The sequence below is a fragment of the Sycon ciliatum genome, chromosome 5, assembly GCF_964019385.1.
Source record: "Sycon ciliatum chromosome 5, ocSycCili1.1, whole genome shotgun sequence".
In the NCBI taxonomy this organism is placed as follows: domain Eukaryota; kingdom Metazoa; phylum Porifera; class Calcarea; order Leucosolenida; family Sycettidae; genus Sycon; species Sycon ciliatum.
In genome coordinates this window covers 19,916,055-19,938,099 of record NC_088647.1, presented here as the reverse complement: position 1 = coordinate 19,938,099, position 22,045 = coordinate 19,916,055, and the positions used below count along the sequence as shown (strand labels likewise).

The following is a 22,045-nucleotide window of genomic DNA, read 5'->3' as shown; positions in this document are numbered from 1 at the left end:
GCTTGGCATTTTCTCTTGCCAGATCTGCCATCCGTTGCATCCGTGGATCACGCTCTGTTCGCCGTCGTCGCTTCGACATCGCGCCTGTTGACTTTGTCCAGGCTGAGGCGCCTCTGGCTCGACATTAGACTGTATTTACAGCCATGTATGATATCAGCCATTTATCTCCTTTCTTCCTGTTGTTGTTTAATTACTGTCCGGCGTGTATTTACCGCCATATTGCCAGGTGCGTGCCTACCACCATACTGATTATGAATAAAGTTACTATTGTGTTGTTCCAAAGACCTTGGAGATGCATGGTCTCAGTTTTACTACCGCTGAAAAAGTGCCCTGTCATTCCAAGCATACTGTGCGGATTCTTCACATTTGGTTAGGGCTTGCAAACGACAAAGTGTCTTGCCAGGCCCAATTGCTGAAATAGGCAGGCATATCTCCTGCAATACCTGGGATATGTAAAAATGCCGACAGGCTAAGTAGGGTCTGGGTGGCAGTAAATGCACTGAAGAGTGAAGTGAAAGTCAGTAAAAAACAACTCCCTGCCTGGTCAAAGGGGTAGGCATCTGCTAACGACTACGTACAAGTAGAGCTACACAAGATCTACTCAGTAGGTACTTACTGGGATAAAGTGCCTCATTGGAGACATTGCCATCATCCGCTGTGTCGCTCGTCCTGCTGCGCGTTAGTTGCAACCTGCGCTGAGTGAGAGTGACATCAGTTGCGGCCACCTAGCGCGTGACCTGGTGACCGTGAAGCTGCTGGCCGTGACGACTGACGTGGTGCAACACTGAGGAATTTCAATTTTCTCCTAACGCCACGGTGGTTACTAAGTGGACACGTAAGTGTGCATTATAGATCTTGCTCCGACTACGCGTGCAAAGCGCTTGGCCACTTTACCCGAAGCCAACATCATCTCAGCAAAGGCCACGGCCCCGATGAGTTTACTGATGCGAGGCGCGCTGACGTAAAACGCTATACTAATGCACACATTCGCTGCCAGGGTCGCGGAGCGCCAAAGGCAGACTTTGCAATTGTCCATCTGCGAAATTGCTGCTTCGAAGGCGAACCAAACTAACAAGGCGGTCTCTTCGTTTCGATCCCTGACCCAGTCTCAGCGGATTAGTCGGAAACCCGTCTGGCCACCCGACTTCGAAACCTGTGTGGCCATCCAACCTCGAAACTTGTCTGGCCATCCGACCTCGAACTGAACTGTCCGACACCATGGATGGTCACGTCGGGAGTCGACCTGGCAAGAAGATTTACTGCTATCTGTGTGACATGCCACGTAATCCCTGGGTAATGGTGAGCAATGGGCGACTCAGTGAGCCAATTTGCCGACCCTGCTGGAATTTCGAAGGAGCGGACTGGGTTGGCGTGGAGCAGCTCATCGAAGAAGCCCGCAGTCAGAAGCAGAACGAACAGCTCGCGGCCGGCGGAAATCGCCTAACCTGCTATATGTGTGACGTGCAACGGTCTCCCTGGGCAACGCTACCTTCTGGAACGTTCAGCCAGGCGGTGTGCAGAAGCTGCTGCAACAGCGAGGGAGCGGACAGCGGTCGAATTGAGAAACTGATCGGTGAAATCTGCCAACTGAAAGCGGCAAACAGAGCCTCTGTTGGAGGACATGCACAACTGCAACATGTTGCACTCAGCGATGCAGTGGGTAGCCCACCGCCACTCAACAGCCGGAGAGTTGCCAAGGTGGGCAGTGAGGTCCGGGAGAGGCCAAGCTTGGATGCTACCAGACACGCACAGTCCGGATCATGTGACAGTCTTAAATTGATCTCGCCGAACAACACGAGCAACGCGCAGAAGGATGTTGGAACCGGTCAATTTCATCACGCCCAGCATGTATTCTATCATCCCAGCAACAGCAGTCCGGATGACGGTAACCGGCATAGCAACAGCAGCAGCATGTCTCCAAGCACCACAAGACAATCGCCAAGACACTCACCAAGACACTCGCCAAGACACTCACGCTCTTCAGCAGCTCACCACCCAGACCTAGATAGAAGCAGGGAATTGTTCGCCAAGGGCGTTGTTAGTCCAGGAGGCGAGCTGCCTTCTGTTGGCCAGTACACAATTGACCAGCTGGCGTGTCTGCTCCCAATTGAAATCCGCCTGGCTGCTGAGTCGGTGGTTGGAAGCTGCAGCACTGGCGAGACGACGACGACGAACAGCAATCAGAGCGCCTACAGTGCACTGATCACGAGCTTCTTTGAACACGAACAGTACAGACCGTCGCCTGCAATATCTATAGCAGCAGCAGCAGCAGCAGAAGTACCTCAGTCGGCTACTCTGGATGCAAGTGTTGAGTTGGTGGGCTTTGATGAATCCAGCCGACATCTGCGGCTGCACAGCCTGTCAGAAGCGGTGAGAAAGATGATGGAGTTTGAAGCAAACCGCGGGCCGGCGTGGAACAGCAGTGATGGTGCACCTACACATGAGGCATCGTGTCAAGCCACTGCTGATTCTGCTGCTGTTACGGCTGATGCAGCCTTCGCCACTGCACCAATAAGAGCACTGTCGGAAAGAAGGAATGCCGGAGCAGATATCACCACTTTTGTAGATGCTACACATCATCTGGAATACTACCACACAGCAAACGGGGGAGGACGCTGGATCAAACTGGATGAGTTACTGCCCGCAGAGGTTGTAGAATTCAAACAACCCATGCCCAATGTGCAGGCATTATCTGTGACTAAAACGACCAGACATGACCTGCAGAGTGGCAGTGGCCGGCCGTGGAGCTTGCCGATTACGCCTCAACACGACGAGGCTGCGTCAACAGATAGTCAGCCGGGGCCTGGTGAGCACCGCTTGTGCCCACGTGCCTCCTGGTCACACGGATACTCCTCCGGCGGTACTGCAGTAATGACTAGCCCTGGTGACGGTGCGCATAGCCGCAGCAACAGCGAGCTGGAAGCTGCCAGTCAAGCTGCCGTGCGTATTACTAGTATTCTGCCTCGGAGCAGCGACTCCCGTCGTCGCAACAGTGTAAGCAGCATGGGCTTGGGCGGTGGCAGTCTCGCTCCGAAACACAGCGTACCTTCACAGCAGCTGCAGAGGAACGGCCAGAGCTGCAATAGCAGTGCATATGGCAGCAGCAGCCATGACGACGGGCAAGCAGATAGCCATTGGTCTGTGGGCAGTGCAAGGCAGGAGGCACAGCACCGTCACGCCACACCACTCCAGAGCAGCACCGACTTTGCCGCGGCATTTGTTTGCTTTTCATGCAAGAAACTGCAAGACGCGACTTCAAGCGCAGTTCACTGCCCTGTCCAGGAGCAGCACATATTCTGCTTGTTCTGCGCAGGGCTGCACATCTTTCACAATCCTAGAGAGATAGACATGCATGCAACCGGTTGTCCCAGTGGACAACAATGCTACTACGCCGTGGAGCAGCAGCCCTGGGTGTTCACTGACGCTGAGCGAAAGACAATTCTTAAAGTCCTACTGGTGCTGTCCAACGCTCCACTGCACGGAAGTCCAGACAGGCTGTCATACTCACTGCACCAACTTCCCAAGAGAAGTGATCATCCTCTGCAGCATTGAAGGGGAACAGTAGGGTACATGTAATGTACACCACACTATGCACACCATGCCATTCTAACCTGATACTTTACTGTTGACAAGTAAGTTTGTTGATCCATGCGCCAATCCTGTCTAGCTCAGTATTGCCGCCACTTGACCGCCCCAGGTATGCCCGTACTCTTCACATACGGCACATGTACACACAGGTACGACGTGTGAATACTTCCTCGCCATGATGAGACGGCTATTGGATACTAGTAGTGTAATATGGTTGAAAAATAAGTACATGTAATATTGATTGTGTGTGTGTGTGTGTGTGTGTGTGTGCATGTGTGTGTGTGCATGTGTGTGTGTGTGTGTAGTACCAAGTATTACCCTCACTGGGGGCAGGGGTAACTGCAGTTGGATCCCAGGACGGATACCCTGATGCTGTCAATCCTTTTTCCGCACCTTGTCCTCACCCACTTACTGAGGTGTGGTGAGCCCGTAAGTGGGATCATTTGCAAGTCCACCCATAATTTGGGGATTTTCAGGGGGTGTCGGCCGTTGGGCGGTTCAATAGCCAATTGAGTCCTCTTTCCAAGATTCCTTTTGAGTTCCTCTCTCCCCTCTCCCGGGAGACCCAAGTGACCAATTTTGGCAGTGAGCAAGTACAGTACAGTACAGTACAGTGTGTGTGTGTGTGTGTGTGTGTGTGTGTGTGTATGTGTGTGCGCGTGTGCACGTGCGTGTGTGTGTGGGTGCTGTGTGCAAGAAGACGTTCTCGCGCCCCCAGGATCGTGCCAGGCACAAGTGCACTGCAGAGCGCGCAAAGCCAGTGAATGAACAGCGCGAAGCATGTCCGTGTGATCGCTGCGGCCGTTGGTTCTTGAGCCGTGGTGGCCCGTCACAAGTGTGTGGCCCAGTCCCCAATCGCAGTGGAGCCGTGTTGTGGCACGCACTGTGTGTCTTGCTGCCGCTGCTTCCGTTCGGTCCAGGGCACGAATAGACACCGCTGCTCAGGTTCTCCCCCGGCCATACGTCAGTCTCGTTGTAACAGTTATAGGTGACCGAAATCCTGGCGACCTCCCGTTGTGTCCCGGACGCCGTGGGACGGCGTTCTCCTCTTCTCTCTCCGTTGCCCCTCCGGGGCCCACGTGACCCGTGTGGCAGTGGCTCAACAGGACAGGTGTGTGTGTGTGTGTGTGTGTGTGAGTGAGAGAGAGAGAGAGAGAGAGAGAGAGAGAGAGAGAGAGAGAGAGAGAGAGAGAGAGAGAGAGAGAGAGAGAGAGAGAGAGAGAGAGAGAGAGAGAGAGAGAGAGAGAGAGAGAGAGAGAGAGAGAGAGAGAGAGAGAGAGAGAGAGAGAGAGAGAGAGAGAGAGAGAGAGAGAAGAGAGAGAGAGAGAGAGAGAGAGAGAGAAGAGAGAGAGAGAGAGAGAGAGAGAGAGAGAGAGAGAGAGAGAGAGAGAGAGAGAGAGAGAGAGAGAGAGAGAGAGAAGAGAGAGATAGAGAGAAGAGAGAGAGAGAGAGAGAGAGAGAGAGAGAGAGAGAGAGAGAGAGAGAGAGAGAGAGAGAGAGAGAGAGAAGAGAGAGAGAGAGACTTGTCATACTATAGTTAAGATCGAACAGTGCTGCTCAATGAAATTCGATCAAGCGAGTGAATGCCACGCCGGGTGCTGTGCAGCCCTAGACCTGCAAATACTGGGATGTGAGCTGGTGCATGGCATGGAGGCTTGCGCTCACGCAATCGCATCTCATTGAGCAACATTGTACATTGAAGTATCACAGAAAAGAAGCATGTCACAGTCCTTCCGAACCAACAGCTCAGTATTGTGAAATACTTTGAAATGCATGCGGTTGTCGTGAGGAGTGGTAGCAGAGACCAGCACCACGGTCTTTTTGAAGCTTAAAAGACCGGGAGCATTGCAAGGCAACGTGTTTGTAGAAGAACGAAGAAATAACGTTACTTGCAAGAGAAACTCAGCATGCTGCACACCAAGCATGATTCCAAGAGCTACGACCACCCACCCTGGACGGAGTGAGAGTACTGCCTTGCAACATAAATAAAATTGATATTAAAGCGAAAAATATATACTTAATAAACAGCATCAATGGGCGAGGGAGATGGGGGGGGGGGGGGGGGTGGCAGTGTACCTAGAGTAGAATCAAGGGAGACCAGAGAAAGAAAAAATGGCCAAGAAGCATGGACCCGTACGGGAAATCCCCGTCATGGGGTGTATGTTCATAGGCCTGACAGCGCATTGATCTGTTGTGCATGAGCTAGCACTAAGGACAATGGATGATAATCCAAATACTGCAGATATAATCCAAATACTGCAGCGCATGCGATGAAGAGTCTTGATAACACCGGAGCAAAGGACTGAAAACTCACCGACAGTCAATGCATGAGAACTCTATCACGGACGGTGACCGATGGGTGCAAGAACGGCCGTGAAACCAGCTGCCTATGTTTGTTGGGGCTTCAACAAACTTTCCAGCTTCATGGCTGCTTCGTGAATGTTCTAAGGCAGAAATAACAGCACAAAGAAAAACAGATTGTGGTGGGGTAGCAGTGTCTGCTCTAGGATTGTAGGACAGCCGGGTACACGTGTACCTGGCGCAACCATTTCAACCGGGTCGGAGCCGGGTACACATGTACCTGGCGCTGTCTCACCAGCCGAGTCACATGCTTTAACTGGTTGGTTGGTTTATTTTAATTCGGACAATAAACAGGAACTAGGCCAATGATATAAAGGCGAATGAATAAGCCGCATTTAGAAAAGAGAGGACAGGAATTAGAAAATTATGAAAGAAGAAGAAGTATCTGACACATACAGGCCATATAGTCAGTCCTTTCAAAGTTCGAAAGTGTAAAGTACCAACCGGGTCACAGGTGACCAGGTACTGTATTTTCAACCGGGTCCAAGCGCCGCCCAACCGGGTGGATTACCCGGCTCACCCGGCGCTGGAGCAGACACTGGGGTAGGCAAGATGGACACAAAAAGCAATAGCCACATTGTCCGGGGGGGGGGGGGGGGGGGGGGGGCACTGATTCGGTTCCACTGCGCTGGGAACCTCACTCATTTGCACAGTGCAACGGCAAGTGTAAATCCATGAAGCGCACGCAGGCGCACACCCTTTGCTGCACACCACAGGGACACGGACAGCGCCACTAACCTCGTCATCAACGTCGTCGTCTGCCTCATAGGACACCACCTTCTTCAGTGTCTCGATTTGTTTGTCGGTTTCACCGAGCTGCTCGTATGTCCAGGCCAGATAGTTTAAATTGCCCAGGTAGAAGCCAGGATTAACTGCAGACAAACAAGGGAAATCGCTACCATTACAAAAACATTACAGTATTCACAGAAGGCAAATTGCTTTAATAAACGTTGACACTACATGCTACTGTGAAGAATCGATGGACGGCTACATTAAAACACACACACACACACACACACACACACACCACCACCACCACCACCACCACCACCACCATCACCACCACGCCTATTTTCAACAGCTCCTTTCTATCATACGGTACAGGGCATGAAATAATGGTCGGACATCGGACATTTTCCGACCGTTTTCGGTCATTGTCCTGGCGAAATATCCGTGCAACGGACAAAGTGTCCGATCGATCCGAGACGGAAAAAAAAATACTCCATGGGCATTTCAATGCACATGGGTGCAGTCAAACTCCTCTCAGATCAGAACTGGACTCGCGTTTGGAGCGCGTTGTGGCGGACAATAAGTAGTGCTCTTGGCGAGTTTGGGCTCATCGTATTTCTCTCATCAAGAGCTTTCCAACGAGCCCAAGATCTTCAAAGGCGGTAAAGTAGAACCAAAGCTATGTTGGAAATTGAGTGCGCATTTTCACGGAAGAAACTCCATGCTGTCCTTCATCGTTGAGTGAGAAATTCGAAAACGTCGGCTTTCAAAGACATGTGTGGCAAAATGAGATGTCCGGGCATGTCCGACCAATTGAAGAAGTGTCAGGACATTATATCAGAACGACCATGATTTCTTATCGCATGGCCTGCTGTACAGAATTAGCAGCGGCCGCTGATTTGCCATGATCAGTAGAGCTTTCGTTGTCTCAGATACAATACAAACAAGATACATGTACAGGAGGGAAAGAGAAGAGTAGTGCCCCCCCCCCCCCCCCCCCTCTCCCCCACCCCTTCTCCGGACCTTTTACCCGCTAAAATTAGCCATTCTACAGTGACTGGGTACTGAGCTTACGTTCTTCAGCGCGAAGAAAGCAGTCCTTGGCCTGAAGAACACAGGAGATAAGACGCAACATAAAACAAACGTGATGGTTGATTGATTGGTTTATGACCAAAGGCTGCGGGAGCCTAATGAGGGGCTCTCCATGGCAAACGATCGCCATGTCAAAGAAGAGCAGCATTTACATTACAGCCGACTTTGCAAATTAGTTAGTTGTTCTCTTCCATGATCCCGCTGTTAGCGTTTTGTCGTGCAACATTCGATATACATGTATACGGGGAACAGACCCGGTCCAGAACTACTGTCAAGAATTTACTGACCCGTTTCCATTATCACGTTATCACTTGGCCCCGCACTTTGTTGACTTTGTATATCGCTGTTTTTTTCCGCGGCCACTTCATTCCTGACGATGGTCTAGGACCGAAACGTTGACAAAATAACTGGATTGTGTGTGAAATACAGTGCTCAGTTAAGTGTAGGCGAGTTGCCTGCAAATGATTTAAAAGGATAAAGAAGAGAGGCGTCCTTCAAATTTTGAAACTTTTTAACCTTTTGAGCACGCGTTACGTTCTGACACGTCATGACCACTGCCACTGTGACACGTTCTAGAACGTCACGAGTCAGTATGGAACTACATCGATTCCGCACATCTTCCGTGGCGTGGCGTCGAGCTGTACCGCTGCACAGAGGACTCCTAGGATGTATGAGTACAGTAAAAAAATGCGAGTCACTCCGTAAGTTTGAACTGGAGTTACATGCACATGCGCGTGCATACATTTCAAAAATTTAATATCAAATTCGCGTATAACTACCTTTCTGAAAACGGTCATAACTTTTTTAATTTTTGTTGTATTTCCAAAACAAAAACAGTTCTGTGCTCAGGATATATGAAAGAATCGTTTGAAATCAAGTTTGCTTACATAGAGTGAAATTAAAAAATTTCCTGCGTGGCAGAGGTTTTCAATGGGCCCGGGCTCAAAAGGTTAACTTAGGGTGCGTTTGGTTGGTAGGATCTAGAACAGGGTCGAACAGCTGGTGCACACGGAGCAGCCTCATGCCAACCAAACGGTACTCCAGAAACAGAGCATATTTATGTGAAAAATATGCCAAACTTGGTGCATTCTTCAAAATGTGTATGGGTCACCATGGTCACTGTGTACGGTACGACGAGTCCAACCCAAAAGCGTATGCACGTGATCATTTGGGACCAAAATCGATGTTCCCGCCAGGTTTCACTGTGAAAAAGTGAAACTGCTCGGTCTGCTCCGGCCTCGAGGCCGGAGCAAGCAGAACATGTTCTGGCCGACCCAGAACAGGTGCAGTCCCAACCAAACGCGCTGTTCTGTTGAATCCTGTTCTAGTTCGTACCAACCAAACGCGCCCTTATTGAGCGGCGCTAGAGCGATGAGCTATCTTAATGTCTGTGGTGCCTCCTTTGCACCATGGCTGGTAGCTCGGCCTATTTAGGGGTCGTCCGCAATTATCGAAAGTTTTTTCCAATCCGTAGTAGCTTCGAAAGTGGGTGGGTGGGTCAAGGCCAGTTACGGTTTGAAAAACTTCCGAAATGACACGTGCGCGTGTCACGTGTACGTCTACGTGTAGCCCCTGTTTTCCACGCGCGGCTGCGCGCGAACTGTCTACTACAAATATTTTTGTAGTTCTGGCAGTTTCTGCGCCCCCGCGCGCGCTTCCTTGGCTGCTCCTGGGCCGGGGATCATAAAGTTCGGCGCATTCGACGGCGAGTCGACACTTTCTATTTTTGAGTTTCACTGTCTCCTTCGTCCAGAGTACCGTCTTCCATGCACTCCTTTGAAGTCCTTCCGTCTAGCGCTGGCGCTGACGACTGTCATTGACTATGTCCAAACAGGCGACGTTGTTTGGAAAGGCGGTGAAGAAGCAGCCCTTTTTCAAAAGGTTGTAATACAATACATGACTCATGGACCAGCACTGATTGAGTTTGTTCCATATGTGTTGGGTTGTGTGTCCATCAATAATATTTTATTACGGACTGGGGGGGGGGGGGGGGGGGTGGGTGGGTGGGTGAGGAAAAATTTGAAGCTACTACGGATTGGAAAAAACTTTCGATAATTGCGGACGACCCCTTAGCTCGTAGCTGTACTGATGACGTATTTATGGCCCAACCAGCTTGCTGTCTACAGCATTGGGTAACTTATCGAGTACTAAGATTGTACCAACCCCTTCGAATGATCCACGTTCAAGGTTCGGGTTGGCGTAAGATACCGCCTGCCAACTGAGCCAGCCAACTTGGGCCACATGGAAGTGCCTGTGCAATCAAGGGAGGAATACAGACACAGCACAGACACAGCACGGTACAGTTACAGCGAGGGAGTGCCTAGGACTGACTGCACTACAGTAGGGAGACTGCACTACAGTAGGGCGGTTTCGCTCACCTAGGTGTACGCGTGTGGCACTCACTGCACTCTGATTTCCAGTGTCCCAAGCCGATAAAATACTCATGGTGTGATGCATACTCTAGCACGTAATCACTGAGCGCGGCACCCTGCCTGCTGAACAGTGATTTTAAATGCCCAATACTCAGTAAAATCGCTTCGCTACTGCAGTGCTGCCTTGTTTGATGATATGTGCAATTAATTTTGCCCGTACAAGAGGCTTTATCAACTGCAGTGCTGCCTAGTAAACGTACTGACGTAGCTACATGTACATATATATACACTGGCATTAACATTACACACTTGCGCTATGTCCGTTGTGTGCCCGCATGGAAAGATGATACCTATGCAGTGGTAGAAACGCGCGTGTGGCAAAGGCGCAAGCAGCGGCGGCGAGATCATGCCTTACTTACCACTGCCCTAAGCAATGCCACGCGTAGGCAAGGTTCGGGTTCAATCTGATACTCTCCTGCAGTGACAGGGCAGGCCGGTGCACAGCACAATCACGGAAACATTGAAATACCAGTGTGTCAAAGTGAGTGTCCAAGATAGACAAACACCACACACCACACACCACAGGGGCCATGGCAAACTCCAGCAGGAGTTTTACAAGCCTCCTTGGAGCATCCAGGTGCACTATGCATGCACAAGACATGCACAGCACAGATATTTTAAAACAAACGAACAAACCCACGATACACACACACACACACATACACACACACACGCACGCTCACACACACACACACACATGAGGTGCATAAAAGTACAGCAACTGTTTACAATACCGTAAAAGCCCGTGGATAGGCCCAGGGCATATAGAATAGCAGCCTCGATTTCCAGGCCGTATACAAGGGCACAGGCGTTATTTTGGAACCAGGCGTATACCTGGAATATAAAAGTTGAAATTCTTCCCTTGCTCGATAACTGCATCCATTTCATTTTTTAGCTGAGCATGCACACTATAAATACAGTATCCCCACTTCAGTGAACCAGAAACAGTGTTTTGGTGGGGAAAAGCGACCCGAAACACATCCAACAACACAGCAGTAAGTATTGGGTATCGGATTGGGAAACAGTGTTCAGGTTGGGAAAAGCGACCCCGAAACACATCCATCAACACAGCAGTAAGTATTGGGTATCGGATTGGGAAACAGTGTTCAGGTTGGGAAAAGCGACCCCGAAACACATCCAACAACACAGCAGTAAGTATTGGGTATCGGATTGGGAAACAGTGTTCAGGTTGGGAAAAGCGACCCCGAAACACATTCAACAACACAGCAGTAAGTATTGGGTATCGGATTGGGAAACAGTGTTCAGGTTGGGAAAAGCGACCCCGAAACACATCCATCAACACAGCAGTAAGTATTGGGTATCGGATTGGGAAACAGTGTTCAGGTTGGGAAAAGCGACCCCGAAACACATCCATCAACACAGCAGTAAGTATTGGGTATCGGATTGGGAAACAGTGTTCAGGTTGGGAAAAGCGACCCCGAAACACATCCAACAACACAGCAGTAAGTATTGGGTATCGGGGGGATTCGCTACTGCACATGTACAGGTATTGCTGGCACGCCTGGACGTATACATGGGCATGGGCGCTATTTTGAAACAAAAGACAAGTGTTGACTTCTCCTGACTGGGCTTGCACACAGAGGGTGGGCGTAATTTCGAGTGGGCTTATACACGGGCTTTTTACGGTAGCTTGCACGGACATGTGTTTCACCCCACACTGGACCAATATCGGCTGGGGGACCAAGTTGAAAATCCAGCTCCGCTTGACTCTCATCCCCAGCCCAGCCCGGCAAAAAAAGTGTCTACATTCTAGGGCTGAAACAATCATTCAATATCTCCTAACGATCGACCAATATCATTAACGATCGATACCGTATTATCTCTAATATAAGCACGGTCCTTTATTTTTCACTATCGTATGGAGTGCATCTGTTTCATACCTAAAATTTCAATACACAGAACAATTACTATCACACATAATCCAATAGGGAACTGCTTCTCTGTACCGAAAATTTCAGTCCACCTACCCTGGCCTTTTGCCCTCATACCGAAAATATTGAGCACCGAAAATTTCTGAAATTAGAGTAATCGGTATAATTGTTTCAGCCCTACAACATTCATCAAAACCAAGCTCAACGCAGCTGGGGACATAATTTGTTGATGCCATCTTCTTGTGGAGTGTGAATGGTGCAGTGTTCGTGCTGGTCTCGTCTGGTCACAAGAAAAATCTACCGCAGCTGGGGACATCCAATTTACAACTGTTGAGACTAGAACGGAAAACCAGCAAGAGACGCGCAGTTCTCTGTCAGACCTCAGCACAGTCCAGAGAAGCAGAAACGACCCAGCCACGGCAGTCTGGCCGCTCACCCAAGGTCTGCCGGCATGATTCTAGTAGTGCTCTAGAAAACAATAAATCACGCACATAGCATTCACTGTTGACGATCATTGCGGAAAGTAACACAACGGACATGCTGAGAACACAGCTACTCCATCATTGTCATTCAATAGCAAGGCTCTCCTCACCTTGAAGGAGTTGAACATCTCGCCGACATCAGTCAGCTTCTGATGAGGTGCACGGTAATTCTGCATATGATTCATGGAAATTCCAAACCACTGTGCAAAACACAGCCACACACGCACACACACGCACACATACACACATATACACACACGCACACACACTCACGTACACACGCACGCACACACACACACACATGCACGTGTACACACACGCACACAAGCACGCACACAAGCACGCACACACACGCACACACACGCATGCACGCACATACACGCGCACGTGCACATACACACACACACACACACACACACACACACACACACATGTACACATAAGTGGATAGAGAACAGATCAGCGTCAGACAACACGTGCCTGTATGCACAGTGCACATGCATACTGATTTAGTCCCAACACTCAAATCACAGCGCACATCACACAATCTCCACAAGTACCGTATTTTCCTGGTTATAAGTCCACCCCGGTTATAAGTCGAAGCCCCCCCCCCCCCCCTGATTTCCCGGTTTTATGGCAGTTAAACCCCGATTGTAAGTCGACTACCCCCTTTTTAGTTCCGGTTTTAGGTCGTAAAGGTCCACTTATATTCGTGAAAATACAGCACATGTGCTCGTACTAGCGGCATACTATAGGTGTGGAAGGGCCTACTCACCAGGTGGCACATGGCATTCTGCGGAGCAAGGGTGCGAGCCGCGCTGGCGAGGCGCAGTGCCTGTCGCGTGCAGCTCTCGTAGTGCCCTCCCACCCTCATCACCGTGTCGCGGCACAGGATGGAGAGACGCGACAAGCGCCAGAGGACCTCAGCCTCCTCGCAGGCGTGGTACGGGAAGAGCAGCTCGTACTCCTTGTGGTACTGCAGCGTGCCAAGCAGCCGCATCGTCACCGGTAACAAGATTACAAGAACACAAGACAGCAACAGCAAGGACACAATGCTTTGGGGCACTAAAAAAAGGCATACACGGCATGGCCCCCCCTCTCACACACACACATACATACACACACACACCTCAGACCTCACCTCAGACATGCCCATCGCGGAAGCGATGATAGCGAACAGCTATGTTAGACATGGCAACTTGTGCTGGGATTACACCATTCAACAGCTTGCAAGGCTGATGAATTGACCGCCACTATTTTTAGCCTGGTATCCACCACGCAGCTGTTTGAAGTGACTTTTTCTGGCCAGTGAATCCCTTTTTTCCTTCATTTTTCCACTTTTTTTTACACACACACACCACACCACATACTCCGGCATACACTGGCTGTTGGTAACCACCCAGGAGAATGAAAGAAAAGTCAGGAAGAGTCTTTCTTCTCTTTCTCGGACTCTTCCTGACTTTTCTTTCATTCTCACTCACACACACACACACACACACACACACACACACACACACACACACACACACACACACACACACATCACACGCACACATACATACATCACACGCACACACACACCACACACACACACTTGCCAAAAAGGCTACACTAGTGTCGGGTGCCGAGGAACTGGGGGTCAGCCTAGTCTGTCCCCATGGACAATCGCTGAAAAATTCTTTCAAAGTTGTCAAAGCTTGCGTTGCATATTGGACTGAATTTGCGGGACAATAGGCGGTAAGGAGCGGAATTTGCGGTAGAATATGACGGAACTTGCAGATCTTCCATGCACGCACGCACACACACACACACTGTACATGTGCAACGTAAACCCACCTCTCCAGCCCTGTGTAGCTGGTCTGCCTCCGTTACTAACTTCTTCAGTTCCTTAGCAGTCACACTCTTCGTGACCGGAGTGGTACTCTCTTCGCCCTGCTCACTGTTCTTCTCATTCGAAAACCCTATCAACGTGATGGGGGTCCAAGACAGCAGTAGGCACGAGGCAGCTGACCATGGCTTCCAGTCACTTCTGCCACCACCATCACCACTGCCGCCACCGTTACGGCTATGCTCCCAGTGACCTCCGCGACTTCCTTGCTGCGCTGTAGTGCTGCGCGGGGCGTGCTCTGCTCTTGCTGCTGCAGTAGCGGCGCCATTGACTGCGCTGGTCTGGAGGTGTATAGCCCGAACGCCTGTCGGACGAGTGCACGCGACAGACTGGGGCGTGGGCAGCAGCGGCGTTGCTGGTGTTGGTGATGACAATGCTGCTTCAGATGCAGCCCGGCAGGCTCGCTGAAACAGCGTTGCCAGCTGTATCACACAGCACACAACAACAATACACAACGCGACATGTAAGTACATTAATTTCAGAGAGCAGTGATGATGTTTGGGACAATTGAAAATCGCAATTGCCAGAAAAACTCAAGCTGCAGGCACAACATATTACTGTGAAGCACACGAGCGTACAAGAGGCACAGTGCTTCATAGTTGTTACCTGTAGAGATGTGGAGCAACTCTACAATTACCCAAGTACTTAGTCGGTCAACCCTGGGCTTAGGCGGTGTACTTTGCGTCCAATTCAATCCTATTCAACTGTTTATTTATTATTTTTAAACCACTGGCCGTGATGGCAAGAGTACAATCCCAAGATGTAATGCTATGTACTTTTGCTGGTAGCCACAGACTACTGTAGAACGGGTAATTTTAGCGACTATTAATTTTAGCGTTTTCCCATTGTCAACCGGTTAGCGATGTTTTATTTTAGCGATTTGCAGCGATTTTACTCACGGATCGCCAGTGCACTACAAATGTCTCAACGGATTAGCGACTTGAAACTTTAGCGAAAATGAGTAGATCGCTAAATTTGCTAGGGTTTTTACGTCGCTAAAATTACCCGTTCTACAGTAACCGGGGCAAAATGCAGAGCTCACAGCAGGTGTATGTTGTGTGTGTATGCATGCGTGCGTTTGGGTGCTTCTCTTGCGACGGGTGTATGCATGGTACACGGTGTGGACATGTGTGTGTGTGTATGTGTGTGTGTGTGTGCGCGCGCACGTGTGTGGACACGTGTGTTTCTGCGGGTGGTGCACATGTGCGTGTACGTACAGTCGACTCCACTTATAACGAACTCGCATATAGCGAATTTCGTGATATAGCAAGCCCTTGTCCATGTCCCTGTTTGAACCCATACAAAATTGACCCATTTTAGCGAACAGTTTTTGTTTATAACGAACCAAATCTTGTAGGGCCGCATGTAAACCAAGTGCACTCATACTGTCATGGACATGGGTCACTTGCCAGTCATCGTCTTGCTGCTTGTATGGGGTGAGTGCAATGTAGTTATAACGAACTTCGGCTACGAGAGAGCTTGGAAGCTCAGGGCCCTACGCTATGCTTTTTTGCCTTGATGACCTAGACAAAAAAAAGCATAGGGATGTTATAAATTCTTTAAAAAAATCCTTATTTTTTAATACATAACCTGGGATTCGAACCCGCACTATCGCGCCCTGCATGCATTCCCCGATACACTTCGCATACATATTAATTCTTCCAAGTTGCTTCACATTATGATCTTGCATTTGAAAGCCCTATTTGAATATGCATTGTGGCCAGCCGTCTTTGATGGTACGGTACGGTAGGGATAGGTACGGGACAGGTACGATCGAGGGTAATACGACACCGTCTGCCGTACCGTAATTACCGTACCAAATTAAAGCTGTGTGGACCCTGGCTAGCGCCAGACGTTACTGAAGTAACGTCTTCTGCATAGCTACGGGAATAAAGAACTAATTCTCCTTCACAATGCTGTTCGTTATATCAGGAGTCGACTGTATGCGTGTGCATCTACACAGGGACTCCCTGGCCTGACACAAAGCCACTTCAATGCTGTGTGGTGTACTAAAGGTCAGGGGAAATAGGGCTGGTCAAATCTACAGCCTTGCCAACTGTTTAACGGTGCATTCCCAACAAAAAATTGTATGGCTCGATAATGTATCGACAAAGTACCACCGCGGGTGGTAGCAAGAGCAGAAGCGACAGCAGGGTAAGTCACCTACTCCCGGGTCTCTTATGAACTGAATTTCTACAGGTTGTGAAAATCAAACATCTACTTATACAATATACCTGGCGATTGCACAGCCTCTGGCACGCCATCCTGTGTAAAATCGGCACTCAGGTCAGGGAGATTTGTCCTCTTCTGGCAGTCTTAGTAACTATTATTACTTAGGATAAACTTAGTTGTCCATCCACTCGTCAAGCAAATGTTACAAAAAGTACACTCAGGATATCATACAGCTAGTGCATCATCATGACATGTATCATTGAATTTTAGAAAAGCGATCCCATGCATATCCTGTCAGCAAACAAAAAAAGCGGGATTCACAGAAGCTTTTTTGCGATGCGACTGCCGCGAAACCGGGAAATCCCCAACGGGCCCAAGTCCCCACGCAAGTTTTTTTTTAAATTTATTTTTTAAGTAAAATATACAAGCCATTGTACGGGCAAAATAAACACAATTATGTAGACCCTTGGACAAGTAGTGACGTATGCTGTCTCGTGATATCGCCGTCACAGTGCTAGTGCTAGGGACTTCAATTGAAAAATCAAATTCGCGAGTTTTGCATAAAACGCTAGTTTTTCTAAACCGGGAAGAATCGAGAAACAACCTGTGAAAATTTGAACCCAAAATTCCAAGGCAATCTAGAGTTATAGTCGATTGAAGATCGGAAAACGGGGGAGAAAGTAGTCACAGAAGTAAATGCAAGTATGTATGGGAGCCGTGTGGTTTCCGTCAGGCACTGCACTATCTGGTGCATGCATGGCGATACAGGATGTGTGCATGCATGCAGTGTGCACGCATGCCGTGCGCGCCGACTTGCACAAGTCACACGTTTTCACCGTCACTGCCTGGCAGGATTCGGGTTTAGTTCGCACAAATATCAAATCTTCCAACAAACTCGATAAATCTCGATAAAATTCCGGAAACTCACACAAATTCGGTCGGGATAACCAAGCGAAACTTCCAAAAACTCACGTCATGAACTTACGTGCGGGACAGTCAACTCACGTAAAACACGTCAAATTTTACGTGAATTTTTTCACTTTTTGACGTAAAAGTTCACGGACGTATTATTCTTGGAAGCATGGCATGTGTGGCACCATCCATTGGAAAGGTAATGACCTCAGCTACCTAAAAATAGCATCGACAAGGCCGAAAAGGCCGCGGGAGAAGATACTCGGGCCGCGAACTGCATCTCGCAGCCTCGAGCAGTCGAGGCGCCCATTCACTTTGTACAGGCGAGCTGTGACTGCACTTTTCGCTTTTCAGTGACCGGAACTGAACTCCCTAGTAGTGCCGTGGCTACAACATTCACCCCCCTGGCGGCCCTGGCGCCGGCGGGAACCTAGACCCACACGTGACACCCTTTTCCTTTGGCTTTGGTCTTCCCGCGCTTCTTGCTGAAGGCAGGAGAGAGAGTTTTGGTTTCAACCGGTACTCGTCATGGCGAGAGTAATTTCCTGGGTTCCGATTCTTTGTGTCTTTGTGTGTTGAGATACTCTGTAGCCTTTCAGAGAGGGTTACAACTGGTGGCAGCGGTGTCTTTTCCCCACCGCCGGTTTCAGTTTGTTTGACGTGCCGTTCCGCTCGCCGGCCTGATTTGCAATTTATTTCAACTGTTCCCACGGTCCCGTTTTGATTTTTTTCCTTGCTACCATGGCTCAACGCCAACTGAGAGGTGCTGCTGCTCAAGCTGCGCCTCCACAGCCTCAAGCCCAGCCCGCCCCACAGCCTGCTGCTGCTGTGGCCGTAGCCGCTCCTCCTGCTCCCCAGCCAGCAGCTCCGGGTGTGCAGGTCCAACCAGCTCCTCAGGCTGCACAACCTGTTCCTGCACCAGGTGCCCAGCAACCAGCTCCGCCAGTTGCGCCAGTCCGTGCCTGGGCCACGCCGGACAAGTTCACAGGGGCGCGTGACAGTGACTGGCCATCATGGCTCCTCCAATTCGAGACTGTGTCCCAAGTGAACAATTGGACGCCCCAACACCAGATCGCATACCTTGGTCTGTATCTGTCTGGAGCTGCTCTCTCCTACTACCACAGTCTGGATGCCAATGTGCGCCAGGGCCCCCTTCCGCAGTTGCTGCAGCTCATGGAGCAGCGGTTCAATGCGCCCCAGCAAGCCGACATGTATCGGGCTGAGCTGCAGGGTCGTCGCCAACGCCCTGGGGAGCCGTTAAAGGGGAAGTTAAGGCAAAAATTAAAATTTCACCAGTTGTAGTCTTCGGGGTGCTGAGTCGAATGGTCTTGGTCCGAGGAAGCTGAGACGCTCCCTTCCTACTTGAATCCCAATCGAACTCGCGCACTTCCACCGAAACTGGGTGACTGCGCCCTACTAGATGGGGATTTGTATGCAAAATGTCACTAAAAGCGCCATTTCGTTCTTATAAAAGCACGGATGACCGCGATTGGCCCATATGTTGTAGTCTTTTGGACGCTGAGTCGACTGGTTTTGGTCCGAAAAGGCTGCGATGCAGCGTTCCTCCTTTATTCCCAATCGAACATAGCTGAACAAGCGGTCACGTGCTCCTGGGTGCCCAAATCACCTGGTCACCACGCCAGCAGGCGACAAATTTCACACCAAGGTTCAACTCGAGTTCAACTCGAGTGACAGGACTGCACCCAAAAAAGGTCAAACAGGCTAGTAAGTTGTACCCTGCAGGCACGGTGACCAGGTGACTGGCGTACGCAGGAGCACGTGACCGCTTGTTCAACCATGTTCGATTGGGAATAAAGGAGGAACGCTGCATCGCAGCCTTTTCGGACCAAAACCAATCGACTCAGCGTCCAAAAGAGTACAACATATGGGCCAATCGCGGTCATCCATGCTTTTATAAGAATGAAATGGCGCTTTTAGTGACATTTTGCATACAAATCCCCATCTAGTAGGGCGCAGTCACCCAGTTTCGGTGGAAGTGCGCGAGTTCGATTGGGATTCAAGTAGGAAGGGAGCGTCTCAGCTTCCTCGGACCACGACCATTCGACTCAGCACCCCGAAGACTACAACTGGTGAAATTTTAATTTTTGCCTTAACTTCCCCTTTAAGCGATTACTGCGAGGTACTCGTACCCAACCCGCCGTCCAGGACACTCTTGGGAAGGATCAGTTCATCGCTGGCCTGGACAGCCGCGACCTGCGCGTCCAAGTTCGTACGGTCAACCCGGCCACCCTGGACGACGCTCTCCAGCGGGCGCTACACATGCAGACGATCCTGCAAACAGACTCGCAACTGACGGCCGATCCCCTCCCGCCCGTGGCTGTGCAGGCAGTAGCCCCTGCCCCAACCTCCCGTCCTGTACCAGCCATCGACCCGGCATTGGCAGCTGTGTTGGATCGGTTGGAAAACCTACTTGAAGTAGAAGCCAAGCTGACGACACTCACCGCGGCTGGTCGTCCAGGACCAGCATCAAGCCAGAACACCGCACGTGGCCAGAGGGTGTGCTGGTCCTGCGGAAGCCCGGGACACTTCCAGCGCCAGTGTCCGCAGCAGCAGACGACCGGCGCTAACCAGCCTCCTCGCACTCAGCCCGGCCGCTCGGGAAACCACTAGAAGCCATTGCCACGGGTCCGGCAATGGCTACTCTGCTGTGTGATCCTGTGATCCACTCCGGCACCACCGGTTGTGTGCCCTGTTCTGTGTGCCTTGAGCAAGTTTGTCCATCGTCTAGTGAATCCTCGCCGCCTGCTGTATGTGATGCATGTGCTGTACTGACGGCACGTAACCCTGCTCCTGTACTGACTGTTCCTTGTACCACCACGCCCGAATCGCTCTTCATCACGACAAACATTGGAGGCCAGAAAGTGTCGCTGTTGGTCGACACCGGCAGTGTTGTGTCGCTGGTTAGCACTGCTGTGTGGCACACTCTGGTCGGTCAGAAGGCTGTCTCTCCCGCTCGTCTAACCCCGCCTACGGTGTCGGTTCAATCCGTGACGGGCAGTCCTGTTGCTGTCACTGGTCGGGTGGAACTGCCGATTGAGATTGCGTCCGACGTCCGCTGCCGTCATCCATTTCTCGTCGCTGACATTGAAGTCTCTGGCATTCTCGGTCTGGACTTCCTCCGTGCCACTCAGTGTCAGATAGACATGTCCAACTCCTGTTTGGTGATGGGCGGCACTACGTATCCACTGGACAGACCCCCACCACCCGGGATCGCATCGCCACGTCCCGCGGCTGTCCGATTCGTGCGGCTGCTTACCCCTGTTGTTGTCCCCGGGTACTCGCAGACGTTGGCTCCGGCTTCTGTCCCGGAACAGGCTGGTTCTTTCGGCTCGGTTGCTCTGATTGAGCCCCGCACACGGTTCCTGGACAAGCACCTCTTGGCTATGACACCTACCCTAGTAGAGGACAAGTCATGCCGGGAATATGTACCCATCTGTCTGCAGAACCTCTCCCTCAAACCAGTCACGATTCCGAAAGACACAATCATTGGTGAGCTGCACTCGTGCACTACCATGGACGATGAGCCAAGTCTTCCGCCTGCTCCTCTGGCTGCCTGCTGCAATGCCACTGTTCCAGCAGAGAACCCAGCCACCCAGCCGTTCGACCTCTTTGAGAGACCACCTCTGGACGACGGGAACACCAAGGAGCTCGCCGAACTGCTGTCTGAGTACTCGGATGTCATATCCACCGGACCGCAGGACCTGGGCACCACCTCGCTTATCACCCACACGGTGGAGACTAGCTCTGAACGCCCCATCCGCCAGGCACCCAGGCGCATTCCTGTCCACCTTCAGTCTGAGGTGAAGGCTCACGTCGACGACCTGCTACACAGAGACATTATCTCACCGTCGACCAGTCCATGGTCTGCCCCGATCGTTACTGTGCGGAAGCCTGACCAGTCACTCCGACTGTGCGTAGACTACAGAAAGCTGAACGCCATCACCATCAAGGAAGCCTACCCCATCCCACGTGTCGGTACTGCCATTGACCAGATGTCCAGTGCCACTGTATTCTCCACCCTGGACCTGACCAGCGGATACTGGCAGGTGGAGCTCGACCAAGCGGCTCGCCAGAGGGCAGCGTTTGTGACACCGTTCGGCTTATACGAGTGGCGGTCCATGCCATTTGGGCTATGCAACGCGCCTGCAACATTCCAGCGGTTGATGAACGAGGTGCTCGGCGACCTTCAGGGCTCTATCTGCATGGTCTACCTGGATGATTTCGTGATCTACTCACGATCGGTCGGAGAGCACTTCCGGCACTTGCGTACGGTCCTCCAACGCTTGCGACAAGCCGGCCTGAAGATCAAGCCGCAGAAGTGCCGTTTGTTCGCGGACTCTGTCACATTCCTGGGCCACCGGCTGTCCGCCGAGGGTGTATCTCCTGACCCAGCAAAGTATGCTGCTGTCCGCGACTGGCCCACCCCATCATCCCCAACCGCCGTACGACAGTTCACCGGATTCGCGACCTACTACC

The 22,045-nt window shown here is 50.9% G+C and overlaps 3 protein-coding genes across 3 annotated transcripts; 2 read left to right on the top strand and 1 right to left on the bottom strand.

Moving 5' to 3' along the window:
• The first annotated feature begins 887 nt into the window (after positions 1 to 887).
• On the top strand, positions 888 to 4,281 carry LOC135817964 (uncharacterized). Its single transcript, XM_065331266.1, has one exon. The coding sequence runs from the start codon at positions 1,219 to 1,221 to the stop codon at positions 3,550 to 3,552; it is 2,334 nt and encodes a 777-aa protein (XP_065187338.1). The 5' UTR covers positions 888 to 1,218; the 3' UTR covers positions 3,553 to 4,281.
• A 992-nt stretch (positions 4,282 to 5,273) lies between these two features.
• On the bottom strand, positions 5,274 to 16,883 carry LOC135817963 (regulator of microtubule dynamics protein 1-like). Its single transcript, XM_065331265.1, has 9 exons — positions 16,699 to 16,883; positions 14,413 to 14,886; positions 13,352 to 13,552; positions 12,687 to 12,776; positions 10,562 to 10,617; positions 9,934 to 10,021; positions 7,753 to 7,783; positions 6,688 to 6,821; positions 5,274 to 6,032 (listed from the first exon to the last, which is right to left on the bottom strand). Exons 1-9 carry the CDS (start codon positions 16,726 to 16,728, stop codon positions 5,976 to 5,978), a joined length of 1,161 nt encoding a protein of 386 aa, XP_065187337.1. The 5' UTR covers positions 16,729 to 16,883; the 3' UTR covers positions 5,274 to 5,975.
• A 3,130-nt stretch (positions 16,884 to 20,013) lies between these two features.
• On the top strand, positions 20,014 to 21,750 carry LOC135817962 (uncharacterized). The gene is made up of 2 exons (XM_065331264.1): positions 20,014 to 21,270; positions 21,338 to 21,750. Exons 1-2 carry the CDS (start codon positions 20,203 to 20,205, stop codon positions 21,371 to 21,373), a joined length of 1,104 nt encoding a protein of 367 aa, XP_065187336.1. The 5' UTR covers positions 20,014 to 20,202; the 3' UTR covers positions 21,374 to 21,750.
• Positions 21,751 to 22,045: the final 295 nt, after the last annotated feature.

Bases quoted from the DNA above. Each gene is read 5' to 3' on its own strand.
- LOC135817963 (XM_065331265.1), bottom strand. From the start codon at position 16,728: ATGGCGTGCCAGAGGCTGTGCAATCGCCAG. The intron at 10,022-10,561 runs GTAAGTAAGGCA...TTGATTGCACAG, and splicing joins TGGCATTGCTTAGGGCAGTG to GCACTTCCATGTGGCCCAAG. The intron at 6,822-7,752 runs GTAAGCTCAGTA...GTTTGTCTGCAG, and splicing joins CTTTCTTCGCGCTGAAGAAC to TTAATCCTGGCTTCTACCTG.
- LOC135817964 (XM_065331266.1), top strand. From the start codon at position 1,219: ATGGATGGTCACGTCGGGAGTCGACCTGGCAAGAAGATTTACTGCTAT.
- LOC135817962 (XM_065331264.1), top strand. From the start codon at position 20,203: ATGGCTACTCTGCTGTGTGATCCTGTGATCCACTCCGGCACCACCGGT. The intron at 21,271-21,337 runs CTGGGCACCACC...TCCGCCAGGCAC, and splicing joins TATCCACCGGACCGCAGGAC to CCAGGCGCATTCCTGTCCAC.